The following is a 15,349-nucleotide window of genomic DNA, read 5'->3' as shown; positions in this document are numbered from 1 at the left end:
CAAATTCTAGCATCTTATTTATATTACAGATAAATGAGGAATGTTTAGCAAGAACAAATATTTGTTAAACTTAATAAATATCAATATTTTAATGCATTTTTGTATTGTTTAATTTGTGTTATTGATTCATTTTAGATGCCCACGAACAGAGAGAGTTAAAAGGCACTGCAAAATGCCAAAAACCCAAAAAGTAAATGCAGACACTCTTAAAGCCCATTCACACCAAGAACAATAACTATTATGGTAATTATAATGGTTACCATATCAGCGTCCACACTGTTCATTCTAAGCATCTAGGCTACTGCAGTTTTGTCGTCTGATGCTTTAAATGCTAGAGCTCTTATTATTGCTTATTATTGTCAACATCTGCTTCTGTCGTCATTTACTAAGGAATATTATTAAAACTAATTTAATGATACAGACTAATACTAAAAACATTGCAATTATGGGAACAATGGCAATACTATCTCCCTTTTTGGCAAAATGTCATTCAGAGTAACAAACCGTGGTCATTCAGCGTAACATATTTATTTATGTAAAAATTAAACAATATATTTATTCTAACCTGTAATCATTAAAATATATATATAAAAAAAATATTATATTTTAACTGATTTTCACTTCCTTACAAAAACTTCTTGCTGACAAATGGGTAAACTTAGTGGTTTGAAAATGTGTGGCAAAATACAAAGATTTAAAAAGGACAAAAGGACAATTAATTAGTATTGTGGGCTCATCTTCAGAACAGAAATTAAGATATTTTAGTTGAAATCTGATGGCTCTGAAAGGCCTCCATTGGCACAATGGCACTCTACACTCTCAAGACCCTTAAAAGGTACTAAAGACGTCGTTACAAAGTCCATCTCACTACAGTGGTTCTAAAATAACTTTATGAATTGGCGAGAATAGTTTTTGTGCGCAAAAAAACCCTGAATAACGACTTACATAGTGATGACGATTTCAAAACACGGCCTCATGAAGCTTCGAAGCGTTATGAATCAGTGAGCTGAATCATGATTCGGATCACGTGTCAAACCGCCAAACTGCTGAAATTTGGCGATTCAAACTGCTGATTCGACTCACTGATTCATAACGCTTCGAAGCTTCATGATGCCTTGTTTTGAAATCGTCATCAATATGTAAGTCGTTATTTAGGGTTTTTTTGCGCACAAAAATTCTCACCGATTCATAAAGTTATTTTAGAACCACTGTAGTGAGATGGACTTTGTAACGACGTCTTTAGTACCTTTTAAGGGTCTTGAGAGTGTAAAGTGCCATTGTGCCAATGGAGGCCTTTCTGAGCCATCAGATTTCAACTAAAATATCTTCATTTCTGTTCCAAAGATGAACGGAGGTCTTACGGGTGTCGAACGATATGAGGGTAAGTAATTAATGACAGAATTTTCATTTTTGGGTGAACTAACCCTTTAACTTTCAACATTCAAAACTTTTCCACGGAAGGCGGTGGGCCGAAAGTTTACTTGATAAAGTTTTAAATATGAATATTTTTCTTACACAAATGTGTCGATTCGCTTCAGAAGGCCTTTATTAACACCCCGGAGCCGCGTGGAGAACGTTATTTGACGAACAGATGCACTTTTTATGGACTTCAAAAACAGAGCAACTATGAATCAAATTCTAATGCTTGGATTAGCCTGGACTTTTGTAATATAGTGTAACTCCGATTTTATTCGTCTGAAAGAAGAATGTCATATACACCTATGACTTGAGGGTGTAAATTATGAGCTAATTTTCATTTTTGGGTGAACTATCCCTTTAAATAGTCTTCAAATGATTCCTGTTTTAAATATGCCTAATAAGATTTTCTGATGCATAAATAGTGTCACACTGAATGTCATTTTAGTGGGTGTCTTCTGTAAATCATGGTAAAATGTGTGATAGTCATTATTTTTTGCTCAGAAAATATGAAATTAAACCGGACATATTCTAATGTACAGGGAAATTGCATTACACATTAATTTTTTGGATGCTTGAAACCCCTGCTTCGTCTTTGACCCAGATACTGAACACTGCAGACCGGGAACACCCAACAAGAGCTGCAGTTTTATTATATTTTTTGTTATAGTAACCAATATTAGATAAGTCAGTGCTCTGTAGGTAAATATCTTGTGATCAGCTGCCGCATTTATTTTGCTTCAAATTGAACCAATTTGAGCAAAGGAATGAACATCAAATTTAATGGAATCAGCTCTTTCCTCATGGTTGAAGTCAACAAGAGTGCCTTGACCAAATTACAGGTAAGAAAACATTTTAATGAAGTAGGGTGGAAGGATTCTGGTGGTTCCTTTATATAGGCTTATAGTTGTTAATAGTTGTTAATTTTCTGTTAGGAGTGTAATATACAAAAAAATGAACTATTATTTTTACCATTGTTTTGTTTATGTGTAACATTTATATATATTTTTAAATCAACGTGTAATGATTGTAAGGAAAAACTGTTAGTTGAATCACAGACACGTAAATGCTAAATACAGTTGAAAACACTAAGGGAATGCTGCTGCCCTGCTTTATATCACACACACATGAGGGCTACAACAAGCTGATAAGATGGGAATGTTCGGAGCTGTTAGGGACCAACATGTTGTCAGGGACTCAGTGAGTGAGAGGGTAAATGATGAGACGTGTGACATAAACCAGCAGGTTGAGCTCAGCTGTGAAAACAAAAGGGAAGCTATTAACACAGATGGTAGAACAGTCTCATCTCTGTCTTTCTCTCAATTTGTGCTGTTATAGGATTTGTTAGACATGCGCTGGAAGTACTGCCCTGAGCAAACCAAGATGGATCATTGTGGACAAAAGGAGATACTTTATAAGATCCATAACTCTGCCAACAAGCTTCTGCACTCGGCTCTGGTGCTGTTTACTGATCTCACAGCTGGAATACTTGGTCATTTGTTCTTCAGACGGCACTTTCACTTCCTCCTCTCTGTGCTGGTGCTGTTTGGACCTGTTCTGAGTCTCTGGGTGTCCAAGTACAGCATATTTGGCAACAAGAACCACTACCTGTACAGGCAAGATCTTACTTAGTTAACTGTACCAGAGGAATTACTCGACTCTTTTACCTTTAAAATATAGGATTTTTTAAAATACACATTATTATTGTAAATATTATTAGTAACACTTTACAATACGGTTCAATTACTGATTGTGCAAGGACCCGATTGGAATTGCTCTCTTTATTAATTTATGCATAATCAACAAATACTGATTTTTTTTAGCATTTATTTTGGTTAATGTTAATTTTATATTGTTCATTGTTTATTCATCATCATTCATAATGCATCAAATAATATTAATTCATTCAACTTGTTGAAATGTTTAAAAATAAATCAATGTTAGTTAATGCATATAGCCCAATGTAAACAAATTGAACCTATAATTGTTAGCATATTTCTTTAATTAAATAATATGTTTAATACTTATTATTGTGAAGCTATTAATTATTGTAAATTGTTAAATTTTTAAGCTGTAAATTGTAAAAATATTTAAGCTATACATGTTAAAATATTTAACAAACTTAATCTTAATCTGTATTTTTCCAGACTTTCCTTGTTTTAAGCATAAACCTCTGAATTGTATTCGGTTTTTGTGTAAATTGTAATAAATCTTAATACTCTCTTAATCTCTCTCTCTCTCTCTCTCTCTCTCTCTCTCTCTCTCTCTCTCACACACACACACACACACACACACACACACACACACACACACACACACACACACACACACACACACACACACACACACACACACACACACACACACACACACACACACACACACACACACACACACACACACACACACACACACACACACACACACACACACACACACACACACACACACACACACACACACACACACACACACACACACACACACACACACACACACACACACTTAAAATAAAAATATTGTAATTTAGAGCATTTATTTTCAGAAAATGTGTGATAAAATAATATATATATATAAATATATATAGTTATAGTATATAACTGATTACACCAGTCTCTTTCCATACATTCCCATACACTTTTTTATAGAGCAGATCTTACTATTTGTCACAAGTTTACTATTTATTTATTATTATTGATGTATTTGAATTATTTATAGTTTATTAACCGTTTTGTATTTATTTCCTTTGTAATGTTTGTGTTCTGAGATATCTCTTTGATTCTGGTTGTTGTGATCTCATAGGGTATTTCTGCATTCATGCTGGGGCTGGACCTGTATATTATGTGGCTCTTTCGTCTTTCTTCTGTCATACTGCATCAGTAACTCCCTCGTTCACTCAATCCGTCACCTCTCTCGGCTCGCTGTGACCGGGACGCTGTGGATACTGTTCCGTCACGTTCTCTCCTTCCTAGTGGACGCCTCAGGAAGCTGTTTTGAGCCTCTACAAAGCACCACAGAAGTTTGCAGGAACCCCGGGGAGCTCCTGGACTCTGATACAGGCCCCTTATTACTACTGAGAGAGCAAAAGGGCAAAGCAGCCTGCCTTAAGGCCGGGCTACAATGGCAGGGATGTGAGGTGTCTGATGACATCCTGATTCTAAGTTTATGTTGTTTGATTCTTGCTGAGGAAATAGCCGTTTTTGGGCCCTGCATGGCTCTAGGAAAGCCTCTGGGGGCGCCACTGAGGATTCTCTTCATGCTGTGCGTATTGTTGATGAGTCTCTGGATTTTCCTGATTTTCTGCTTGCTACGGCACTTCCCCCAGTTCCCTTCTCAGCTGGTTGGAGGAGCTCTTGGGTATCTGGGATGGAAGGGACTTTATAAGGGCTGGTATGTTTTAAAGCCTGGCTGGTGCTGTCTTGGAAGACCAAGAGCTTCGCAATCGGACATCACTCATAAAACTGCAGTAAATGTGTCATGCATGTTAAGGAAATAAGAAATATACAGTACTGTGCCAATCCAATTAGATGCGTCTTGGAGACGTTGCCGCAGTTCTTCTGGATTTAGTCAGTCTCATTTTTTTCTGTTTCTTCATAAAACAGACTCGATGACGGTGAGATCAGATCTCCATGTGGAGCACCAGCTGTTGTCAGAGTCCTTGTGCATGCAAAAATCTCACTGGATTATCACAATTAATGGCAAAATGAATGTTTTGAAATGTAAACTGATATTTCTTACTGACACACTACAGCAAAATATATAAATAACTGGCTCGAAAAACATTTTTGTGTGAAAATACTAACATGCCTAAGGCTTTTGCATAGTACTATCTATCTATATATATATATATATATATGAAGTATGTTCATTTTAACATTTACTAATACATTTTAAAATCAAAGTTGTATCTGTAATTTTGTTATTTAATGGACCTGAGCAAACAATAAACAGTTGTATTTTGATTAACTAATGTTAACAAAGTCTAACAAATAAACCAACATTAACCAACAAATGTATTGCTCATTGCTATATGTTGGTTAATGCATTGTCTAGTGTTAAGTAATAATACCTTATTGTATTTTTTTTATACTCATCAAGTCCGCATTTATTTTATAAACAAATACAGTAAAAACAGTAATACTGTGAAATATTATTAAAATAACTGCTTTCCATTTGAATATATTTTCAAATGTAATTTATTCTTGTGTTGGCAAAGCTGAATTTTCAGCATCATTACCAGTCTCTAGTCACATGATCCTTCAGAAATCCTTCTAATTTGCTTATTTGGAGTTCAAAAAACATTTATTGTTATTATTATTAATGTGTTCTGCTTATATTTTTGTGTAAACCATCATGCAACAATTCATTCAGGATTCTTTGATGAATAAAAATATAAAAAGAACAGCATTTATTTGCAATATAAATCCTTTAAAACTTTATAAATCTCTTTACTGTCACTTTGGATCAATTTATTGCCACCTTGCTAAATAAAAAAGTATTATTTTCTTTAACTATAAAACAATTCAATATATATAGTTATCTTCCTGTTTTGTCAAACCATAATGCATTTATAAAGATATTACATCTAAATGTCATGTGACACTAGGAATGAAAACATGAGTGACGCCACATTTAGCTAAACTCTTTATTGAGGAAAAACTACTACAGTTGATTCTGTTGATGTAACTGAAGCTCAAGTCAATGCACTGTGACTGTGCATGTGAAACTCAATATGACATGTTTTACTTTTCAGCAAATGTGTGTGTTTGTGTGTCGGCTGCGGTTCTCAGTAGATAAGCGCTTTTGAAGATAAGTCTCCTCTGGGCTTCTTAATCTTGTCAAAATTCTTGATGATGACATCATACAGCATGGCCTAGAGTTGAACAGAAGGGATGAAATCAGTCAAAGCCATCTTACGACACACGCAAGACCCAACTTACATTACCCCCCCCCCCCCCCCCAGTTATTATTCAAATATAATAATATTTGTTAATTAACAGTTGTTTAAACGTAATTACAAAATTATTATAACATCTCAAATTCTAAATGTGTTTTTTTTTACATTCTATGGTTTTTGCATAATGCTTGATGAGTTTGATTGACAATTAGGTGTCAGGCTGTCTCATGCATGCGAGTTCATGAAGTGTGTTTGCCTATTCACTTAGCCTGTAATTTGCAGTTGTGTGATAGATAAACAGCAGCGATGCAAAATTCTATATAAAGGACTTATTGACGTGGGAGAGAGCTCATCCATCAGCCCGCAAGTAACTAAGCAGGTTCATTCTGTAAAGCCAGGAACACACCGTAAGGAACTGTCAGTAGTGATAGTGTGGGGTTTTGGGGTGAAGTTTTGACACAATTCGACCTGAGGTTCGAATCCGCCTTTTGCCAAACTTGTTCTACTTCCTTTTCCCATCACTTGTCAGATCAGGAAAGGCGTTTGTTTTCAATAAAAATGAAGAAAATATTAGAAAAGTGGAAATAAAGTGTCTAACGTGTGTTGTAACCGCTGCTCATGTTTTGTATGTGGACAGGTTGTAGCTACAGTTTTTGGTTCTGTTGACAGTAGCCGCGTTTCCATTACCCTTCAAATCACGCAAATTGAAATTGAAAATACGCCCAATGGAAACGCGTCAATTTTGCAAAAAAATCCCATATATCACAAAAAAGTTTTTACGCTCACATGAGGTAGATTTTCAGCTAATTCGAAAAAGGAAATTTTCACAAAACTGCAATGGAAACAGTTTTTTCGCATTTACAGGTCACCTGGCATGTGTAAAAGTCTATCATTCTTTACAGATAACGCAGTATGTTTGGACAGAAGACGAGACTCATAAAAGACAATAGAATTACAGGAATACTGGACTCTAAACAACAGAAAAACCACAAATTATCATTAAGACCTTGAAGCAGATATGAGGGTGAAACATCCACAAACACCCCATATGTGGCCGCTCCCAAGTATAAAGGGCTTTCCTTGCCATTAATGCTTGGATAACACGCCAACATCTCCTTCGATTAAAAATAATGGCTAGTGCGGTGGCTGGGATATTAGGAAACCTACCAACATACTGTGACAAGCAGGGAGAGCGAGAGCTGTGAGAGAGTGGCGCGAGGCCGGTGCATGATTGAAGATGAGCGCCAGCTGTACGTCACACCGGCCTTGAATCCTCTCACGGAGGAGCTCGGAAGCATAAAAGGAGGAGCGACGACAGTGAAGGATGAGAGAGGGCCAGGCCTGGACTTTATGTTGTGTTTTGTTCATGTCCGGCTGTTGTCAGAGTCCTTGTGCATGCAAAAATCTCACTGGATTATTACAATTAATGGCAAAATGAATGTTTTGAAATGTTAACTGATATTTCTTACTGACACGATACAGCAAAATATATAATTAACTGGATTAAAATGTTTTTTTGTGTATGTATGGAAAAGGGACTCCTTTTATGCTTCCGATGTTTTATGTTTTACTATGTGTGTGTGCGTCGTTTTTAATAACAGTTTGTTCATTTATTGATTAAAGTTTGTTGAACGTTCGCAGGTTCCCGCCTCCTTCTTCCTATAACTACGAACTGCGTAACGCATACGTTAGCATAATTTTTGTAATGACTTATCGCGAGGAAAAAAAAGTTTTAGTCGCATAACATTAGTAAATGACATTTCGCAATAGTTTTTATCAACATTTAGAAATTATCGCAAAAGTTTTAGTCATGGAAACGCGGCTAGTGACACTGACTGGGCACGTTTGTGACTTATTTTTTCAATAGGATCAAAGAGAATAAGATTGAAATGACCTGAATATTTAGTCCATCCGTTATTTTACCTGAAAGCACAGGTGTAATTTGTAGGTGGGACACTGCACAATCTCCAACCACACCCCACCCCCGCATGAAAGTGCCCACTCACTTTTGCCCAGGCCCGACCATAAATTCTGCCTAAGCCACTGATTGCAGCATTGAGATGTTTTGATCAGGGTAAGCTGAGACTGGACTTACGTAAATGTTGCGAATCTCCAGTGCTACGATGCGTAACTCACAGTACTGGTGCTGATCCAGTTCATGGACAAGCTGCCTGAAATCTCCCTGTTTCCAAGCAACAAAACAATCAAATTATCAGAAGCTCAAAGATTTTGGAAAACATATATAATTCAGCTGGTTAGCAATGTCTAAATCTAACACAAATTAAACTGACCACATGTGGCTGTTTGGAAGCCTTGGCTACAGCGTCTCCCCTCTCGCTGTAGTACCTGAGTAAAGGCAAACACATTAAAAAAAACTATAATATAAATAACTATAACTGCATTTGTAATAGAGACATCAGGAGGTTAGTGTTTGACTGTGGTTGTGATGCAGTCTGGTCTCTTACTTGGAAATCTGTGTCTGAAATCCCTCGATCTTGGTGCGGGTGGCGGTAAGCAGTTCAAAAACTTTTTCCTGTGGGAACATTTTTGCACTTATTCACATATTAAATAAGTACAACGTTTCTATCCTATGTACCACAGCCTCATCAATATGTCCTGTGAACTTTCAGTATCATTACTCCGGTCTTCAGTGTCACATGATCCTTTTGTAGTGTACTTTGTACTGCCTTATTTGATCAATACAGTGCATCCTTGCTTTCAAAAAACAACAAACCCCAAACGTTTGATTGGTAAAGTAATTTAAAACTCTAATTAATATTTAAAATGAAATATTAACCGTGCATAAATTAAAAAATCATAAAGTGCACAAGTCATAAAGTTGCACATATATTCTGCAAGTGTCATCCACACACATTTATTAAACTTTCCATACATTACACATCATTTTGGTATATAAAATAAATTACATTAAATATATATTATACATTTGTTAATTGATATAATTTTGATTAGGGGAGCGCGGGGCACAACCTTAGTTGAAACACTTTCCACACATGCCAGGATGACGAAACTTAGTGTATTAACTAGTTGCCATATCAACATTATTGAGAGAAAAAATAGCACCAAAATTAAAAAATCTTTGGAAGATATCACTGAGCATTTATTTAACCATAGCAAAAGTACATTTCTTACTTAAGTTCTAATTTCTGTTTTTTTGTGTTTATTTAAAACAAGACAAATCTGATATTATTTTAATCTTATATCTGTTATTTATCAGTTGAGATCGTTCTTTAATGCTGATCTAACCAGCAGAAGACACGAGCCGTGGTTTAAATCCCAGTTGCGCAGTTGGAGTGTGTTGTAACACTGCGTTACAATGAGCCCCTATTAGAACTACGCTATTATATTCTATACTTTTATGAATTCTTTTGAGAAACCATGAGAAAAGGGTGAATAATGACTGAGAGTCAATGTTCAGAAATTATTAACTATTATTATGTTTTTAACTCTGCTGTTTAGCTGTATTTAGCGATGTGTTTGTTGTCAAACTCAAAAATCAGTATATTTTTAATGATTAAAAAATGCCATTATTTTATTTTAAAAAGTTAATAATTGTATTTTATTGACTAAATATTTTAGTTTGTCTTGTATATTTTTTTTAATTATAACAGGTAACATTTTAAGCGGTCATTTGGTCATGTTACAAAGTGCCCCTCACATGTTACAATGTACCCATCCATGCACCTATGGGGCATGTTGTCACATTTCACTTCCATTCTTTCGGGGTAAATCAAGAAAGAAGTATACACCGTATTAATGAAACAAAACCACATATTTGTACTAGACATGTGGGGAATTAATGTGGGAAAAAATAAATACTCTGAGCCCCAAGTGAATTTACACAAACTGAGACAGTCAAAAAGTGTTAGGTTGTGCCCCGCTCTCCCCTACCCCTCTTAAATGACACATTTTATACATATATATTGAGGCTGCACAATATTTTAAAATATTTCAAACGTACATGCATATCGTATTGGCTTGCGATTTCTGAATTATTTTAAAACTTCAAAAAGTTACAAAAAGTCTTAGGTCGACGCAGATAGCAAAGAATAAACTGGACATACATACATACATTTTCTGAAAAGACACGATCACTGAAAAGACACTATGAACAGATTCAATTGAGGCTTTTATTCACATATAAACATTCATCAGCACAAACATCAGTTGTGGTAAACGGAAGCTCAAGCATGTTCGCTTGACATGAGAGAACCAATGAGGTTCATTCTTGGGTGTTACGTTGCACGTTTGAGTTTACACAAGAGGTTTGTTCTCACGTGCCAAGCAGGTTCGGCTGAGCTTCTGTTTGTGTTCGCTGATCAATGTTTAAATGTGAATAAAAGCCTAAATTCAATCTGTTCATCATATAATGCGATCAAGTCTCTTCAGAAAATCTCATTGCGCCGCTGCACCCATGGGACGGCAGCAAAGTTCCTTGATTATTACGCAGGAATGAGAGATTAGTTCCTAGCCATATCGGTCTAGAGAATCACAACTTTTAATTTTCCGTCGGTCTTAGTACACAAAGTAACTATACACATCACAACATGTAAATAGGAAAATGCTGTTATTTTGTCCCTTATTGAGCAGTAGGCTAGCTGGAGCCGTTTACCTCCAGTCTTTGTGCTAAGCTAGGCTAGCGGTGGGTGTGTCAGACAGAGTTATGGCACACACAGAGAATGGTATGTATGGTCTTATCTAACTCTGAGGGATACAGTGAATAAGCTAAAGTCCCAAAAAGTTGGCGTGTTCCTTTAAGTGAATGTAAACAGTTGAGAAAGAATATAGTATAATGGATTTGTGCGGTTCTTAAAGTGACAGTAACCTAAAAAACCTGCTGCTGTCTGTCATTAATGTTACTCAAGCAACAAACGACAAAGAGAAAATCACTCACTGCTCAAGAATCACTATTTAGTTCATGCAGCGTTTTTTACATTTGATTATTCAATTTGTTTTATTTCTTACTTGAATGTTACTGTTAAAGGGATAGTTCACCCAAAAATGAAAATTAGCCCATAATTTACTCACCCTCAAGTCATCCTAGGTGTATATGACATTCTTCTTTCAGACGAATAAAATCTGAGTTATATTTCAAAAGTCCAGGCTAATCCAAGTATTAGAATTTGATTCATAGTTGCTCTGTTTTTGAAGTCCATAAAAAGTGAATCTGCCCATCAAATAACGTTCTCCACGTGGCTCTGGGGTGTTAATAAAGGCCTTCTGAAGGGAATCGACGCGTTTGTGTAAGAAAAATATCCATATTTAAAACTTTATAAAGTAAAGTTTCGGCCGACCGCCTTCGCTGTTCAATTTATGGAAAAATTGAAAGTTCCCCTGCCGATCGAAAGACTAACGCGACCAGGTAGGCTCGTCATGACGTCACGTACGCATTTTGAGTTTCACTTTCAACATTCAACACTTTTCCACAGAAGGTGGTCGGCCGAAAGTTTACTTGATAAAGTTTTAAATATGGATATTTTTCTTACACAAATGCGTCGCTTCAGAAGGCCTTTATTAACACCCCGGAGCCGTGTGGAGCACGTTATTTGACGGACAGATGCACTTTTTATGGATTTCAAAAACAGAGCAACTATAAATCCAATTCTAATGCTTGGATTAGCCTGGACTTTTGAAATATAACTCCGATTTTATTCGTCTGAAAGAAGAATGTCATATACACCTAGGATGATTTGAGGGTGAGTAAATGATGGGCTCATTTTCATTTTTGGGTGAACTATCCCTTTAAATAAACCTTGTAGTCCTACCTGAAAAAGTGTAAAATGTTAAAGCACTGTTTATTTCATTTGTATCTTTTTTTATAGCATTTATCCTATTGTTTGTAATTTGCACACAAAAAAAATTATAACATAAAAGTAAAGTACACTAACAAAAATATTTTTGTATGATCTTGAAGTTTTCAGGTTGCTATTGCTATATATTACCAAAGAGATGGTGGTTTTTGAATAGTTTTTTGTTTGTTTATCTACATCAACGTTAAAATTAAATTTTTATGTAATGCTACAGTAAAACACTGCTGTTGACTTTCAGAAGTTTTCGGGGGTTTTTTTTATTTAAATATAATTTAAATCGATTTTACACATTTAAAGCATCATCATATAGTTATTTAATGAGTTTTTTTCTTTCTTTTTCTAATACAAAAATTCAGAAATTCAAATCTATACTTACAGATGTGGAAAAAGTTATTTCATTAAGTCACTATATAGGGCTAACTGACCTGTACAGAAACTCCGAAGTTGTTCCCATCTTCAATTCTGGGGACCTGTAGCTGGATCCACATTGACACCTGCACAAAGGTGTCACAATGTTACAAAATTTTCAAAAATGTACCAAAATGCTTTATTAAAGAGTCTACATGCAGTACAAATTAACTATAAATTACAGTATTATAGAACCAGTTGAGCAATTACAAATGTCAAAAAAATCATCAAGAAGGTAACAATGGAATATCATATTTACTTTTTTTTTGACAGGTTTAAGTTTTTTTTTTACATTTTTTTTAATGTAACTGTTCAGATCTGCATAGTTAGCATGATATCACTTCCTCACCGTGTTGAGACACTCCTTTAGAGTCTGAATCTCAGGCTTGATGAGCTTGAAGAGTTTCTCTACTGTCTCATTGCAGGCGATGGGACCACAGGGAGGACCTTTCAAATCAAAAATAATATTATTAGTTAAATTTGTGCTCTCCAAATCACCACTTCAGTTTGTACGGACAGAGATGGATGGAATACTTTGGCTGCGTCCAACATTGCATAATTCCCTACTATATAGCAGGCGAAAAAACAGTATGTGACAAAATAAGTATGTCCGAATTCACAGTCCTCATAAAAGAGTAGGCAAAAAATTACTTCTGGCGAGATTCTGAAGTGTGCATAGTGCATACGATGGACACTTTACTATCCAATGAGGACACACAGGAAAGGATTTGTGATAATGACAACATGGCATTACACTCATACAATAGAATATAGTTTTTTTTAGCAGTCACAAAGTAATTGCTTATTCAAAAATCTTTAGGTTCTGAACAATGTCCATGACATTAACAGTCCAACAGTGCCAACCTGTGTTCATGCTGTGAATTACACATTGACATTTTGCATTTGGGGGAATTCAGATCCAGGCAAAAGGGAACCGAACAATTAACATTTTCAGTTTCATTTTCCAAATTGCATCTATACATTTACCTTCATCCTCTTCTTCTCCTTTCTCTCCACCCTTCTTTCCCTCTTTTCCCTCTTTGGCCTCTTTCTGTGTGAATAAAAAGTTGAATAGGTTACTTAAACTAAACCACAAACTTGGAGGTGCAAAAATTGACCTAAAAAGTCTTTAATGTGGATAATTAGTGTCATTTTTTGGTAAAACTTAACTGAGCAATAGTGTGAATGAGGAATTAATTATAGAAAGAGAATGTCATTCATTTATACGATGCCTTCACCTAAATGTATGACATTTTTCATATATATCATGTTAAAATATAGAAAATGTCTAAAATGTTGCTAATATATATTTGAAATGCATTGGATGCATTTCAGTCATTTATTTGTCCTGGTATATTTGTTCTATATTGAAATAATGTAAATAATTAGGCTTGTTGATAAAAAAGAATGTGTACCGCCTCTTTCTTCTTCTTCTTAAGCTCCTCTTTGGCAGGGTCTGGGATCGGGATGTCCAGAGGAGCCCTGACGACAGACAGATCCTTCAGACTACAGGAACCCTAAAAAAATTAAAATTAAAATAACATAAATACAAACACAAGCGACATTGCTTAACCACAGCACAACCTGTACTCACTGGGTGTGAATGTTTATGATGCACCTGCTGGATGACTTCATACCTGTAATATTTTATCCATCGCTGCAATTTTCTCAGGGAAGACATTTGAGATCAACTGTTCAGCCTGATGAGAGAATGACATGTAACACACTTTACAGTTATTGTTACGAGTGCAAAATCATATATTGGTTCTCCATCAAACTGCTTCATGAATCTTTCGGTCACGTTGTTTCATTTCTTTTCACAATTACAATAGAGTATAATACACAGTCTTAACTATAATAACTAGAATTTTAGCATAAACTAAATTACTGAGGTATATTTGTAAAATAAGTGATGACAGAGAGTGGCAATTTGAGTATAATTACCTCTTTGGTGATTTTTTGGGAGAATCCATCCACCTGCAAAGTACATAGGAAGTGTCTGTCAAACTTACATTTTCAACACAAATACGCCTTCATTATATATGCTGATGTTTATATACAGGTTAAACTCAAATTCCCTCATTTTTTTCGCTCAATAAACAGTCATGAATTCGTTTAAGTTATGTTTCGGGCCTATAATATGCGGCTTACCTGTTTCTTAGACGCGGGGCTCATGTCTAAGGAAGTCATTTTTGCAGAATAGTCGTTTCGATTTGTCCTTTTGCAAAACTTTATTGAACCTGTTTGCAGAAAAACGCGTTTATTGTCTTATCCCACTGGGTAACGTGGGGTTTAGTTTGAAAAGAGACGATGAAATCCAGTTGTTATCGACGAAACGACGATAAGTCGCAGTTAGTCAGCACAAAGAATGAAAATGAAAGTGAATTATGTATTAAATAAATAATTCCTGATGTCACCGAAGGGGGCGACAACATGCAAAAAAACGTTTAGCGAGTTACGGAAATAGGCTTGCTTTGCCAAATAGAATAAAAGTCTTATAGGAGACAGCAAATGCAGCTTTAGTTTTTTTTTTTTTCTCCATCATGTCACGATTCCTTGCCACTGTCGTCTCTGACTCGCCTTTGGCTTTTTCCTTGCTCAATTGGGGACACTAAATATTCAACTATTACTGATCAGCTCATTTCAATTATCATAAAGTCATAATTAAGAGATAAAATGTTGAACATATTAAATGTCCTCATTATTAGATGAAAAGTAAAAAATATGAATTGAAAAGTCATAATAGTGAAAATACAAAAATATGACATGCTAAGTCATAATTATAAGATAAAATGTT

The 15,349-nt window shown here is 35.4% G+C and overlaps 2 protein-coding genes across 2 annotated transcripts; one reads left to right on the top strand and one right to left on the bottom strand.

Moving 5' to 3' along the window:
* The first annotated feature begins 2,632 nt into the window (after positions 1-2,632).
* On the top strand, positions 2,633-5,050 carry fitm1 (fat storage inducing transmembrane protein 1). The gene is made up of 2 exons (XM_079806895.1): positions 2,633-3,032; positions 4,219-5,050. Exons 1-2 carry the CDS (start codon positions 2,767-2,769, stop codon positions 4,910-4,912), a joined length of 960 nt encoding a protein of 319 aa, XP_079663021.1. The 5' UTR covers positions 2,633-2,766; the 3' UTR covers positions 4,913-5,050.
* A 454-nt stretch (positions 5,051-5,504) lies between these two features.
* On the bottom strand, positions 5,505-14,962 carry psme1 (proteasome activator subunit 1). The gene is made up of 11 exons (XM_079806896.1): positions 14,704-14,962; positions 14,497-14,529; positions 14,190-14,252; positions 13,968-14,069; positions 13,540-13,603; positions 12,902-12,999; positions 12,570-12,638; positions 8,779-8,846; positions 8,605-8,659; positions 8,409-8,495; positions 5,505-6,289 (listed from the first exon to the last, which is right to left on the bottom strand). Exons 1-11 carry the CDS (start codon positions 14,740-14,742, stop codon positions 6,203-6,205), a joined length of 765 nt encoding a protein of 254 aa, XP_079663022.1. The 5' UTR covers positions 14,743-14,962; the 3' UTR covers positions 5,505-6,202.
* Positions 14,963-15,349: the final 387 nt, after the last annotated feature.

This window comes from Gobio gobio, assembly GCF_949357685.1.
Source record: "Gobio gobio genome assembly, chromosome: 23".
Lineage (NCBI taxonomy): Eukaryota > Metazoa > Chordata > Actinopteri > Cypriniformes > Gobionidae > Gobio > Gobio gobio.
The sequence above is the reverse complement of the archived record's forward strand: the minus strand, read 5'-3'. Positions and strand labels throughout refer to the sequence as shown.

What these genes read in the sequence shown, in the direction of transcription:
- fitm1 (XM_079806895.1), top strand. Translation starts at nt 2,767, where the DNA reads ATGCGCTGGAAGTACTGCCCTGAGCAAACCAAGATGGATCATTGTGGA. An exon ending in AAGAACCACTACCTGTACAG is followed by an intron (nt 3,033 to 4,218) that starts GCAAGATCTTAC and finishes GTGATCTCATAG; the next exon opens with GGTATTTCTGCATTCATGCT.
- psme1 (XM_079806896.1), bottom strand. Translation starts at nt 14,742, where the DNA reads ATGACTTCCTTAGACATGAGCCCCGCGTCTAAGAAACAG. An exon ending in GCCCCGCGTCTAAGAAACAG is followed by an intron (nt 14,530 to 14,703) that starts GTAAGCCGCATA and finishes TGTACTTTGCAG; the next exon opens with GTGGATGGATTCTCCCAAAA. An exon ending in TTTCAGACACAGATTTCCAA is followed by an intron (nt 8,660 to 8,778) that starts GTAAGAGACCAG and finishes GCCTTTACTCAG; the next exon opens with GTACTACAGCGAGAGGGGAG.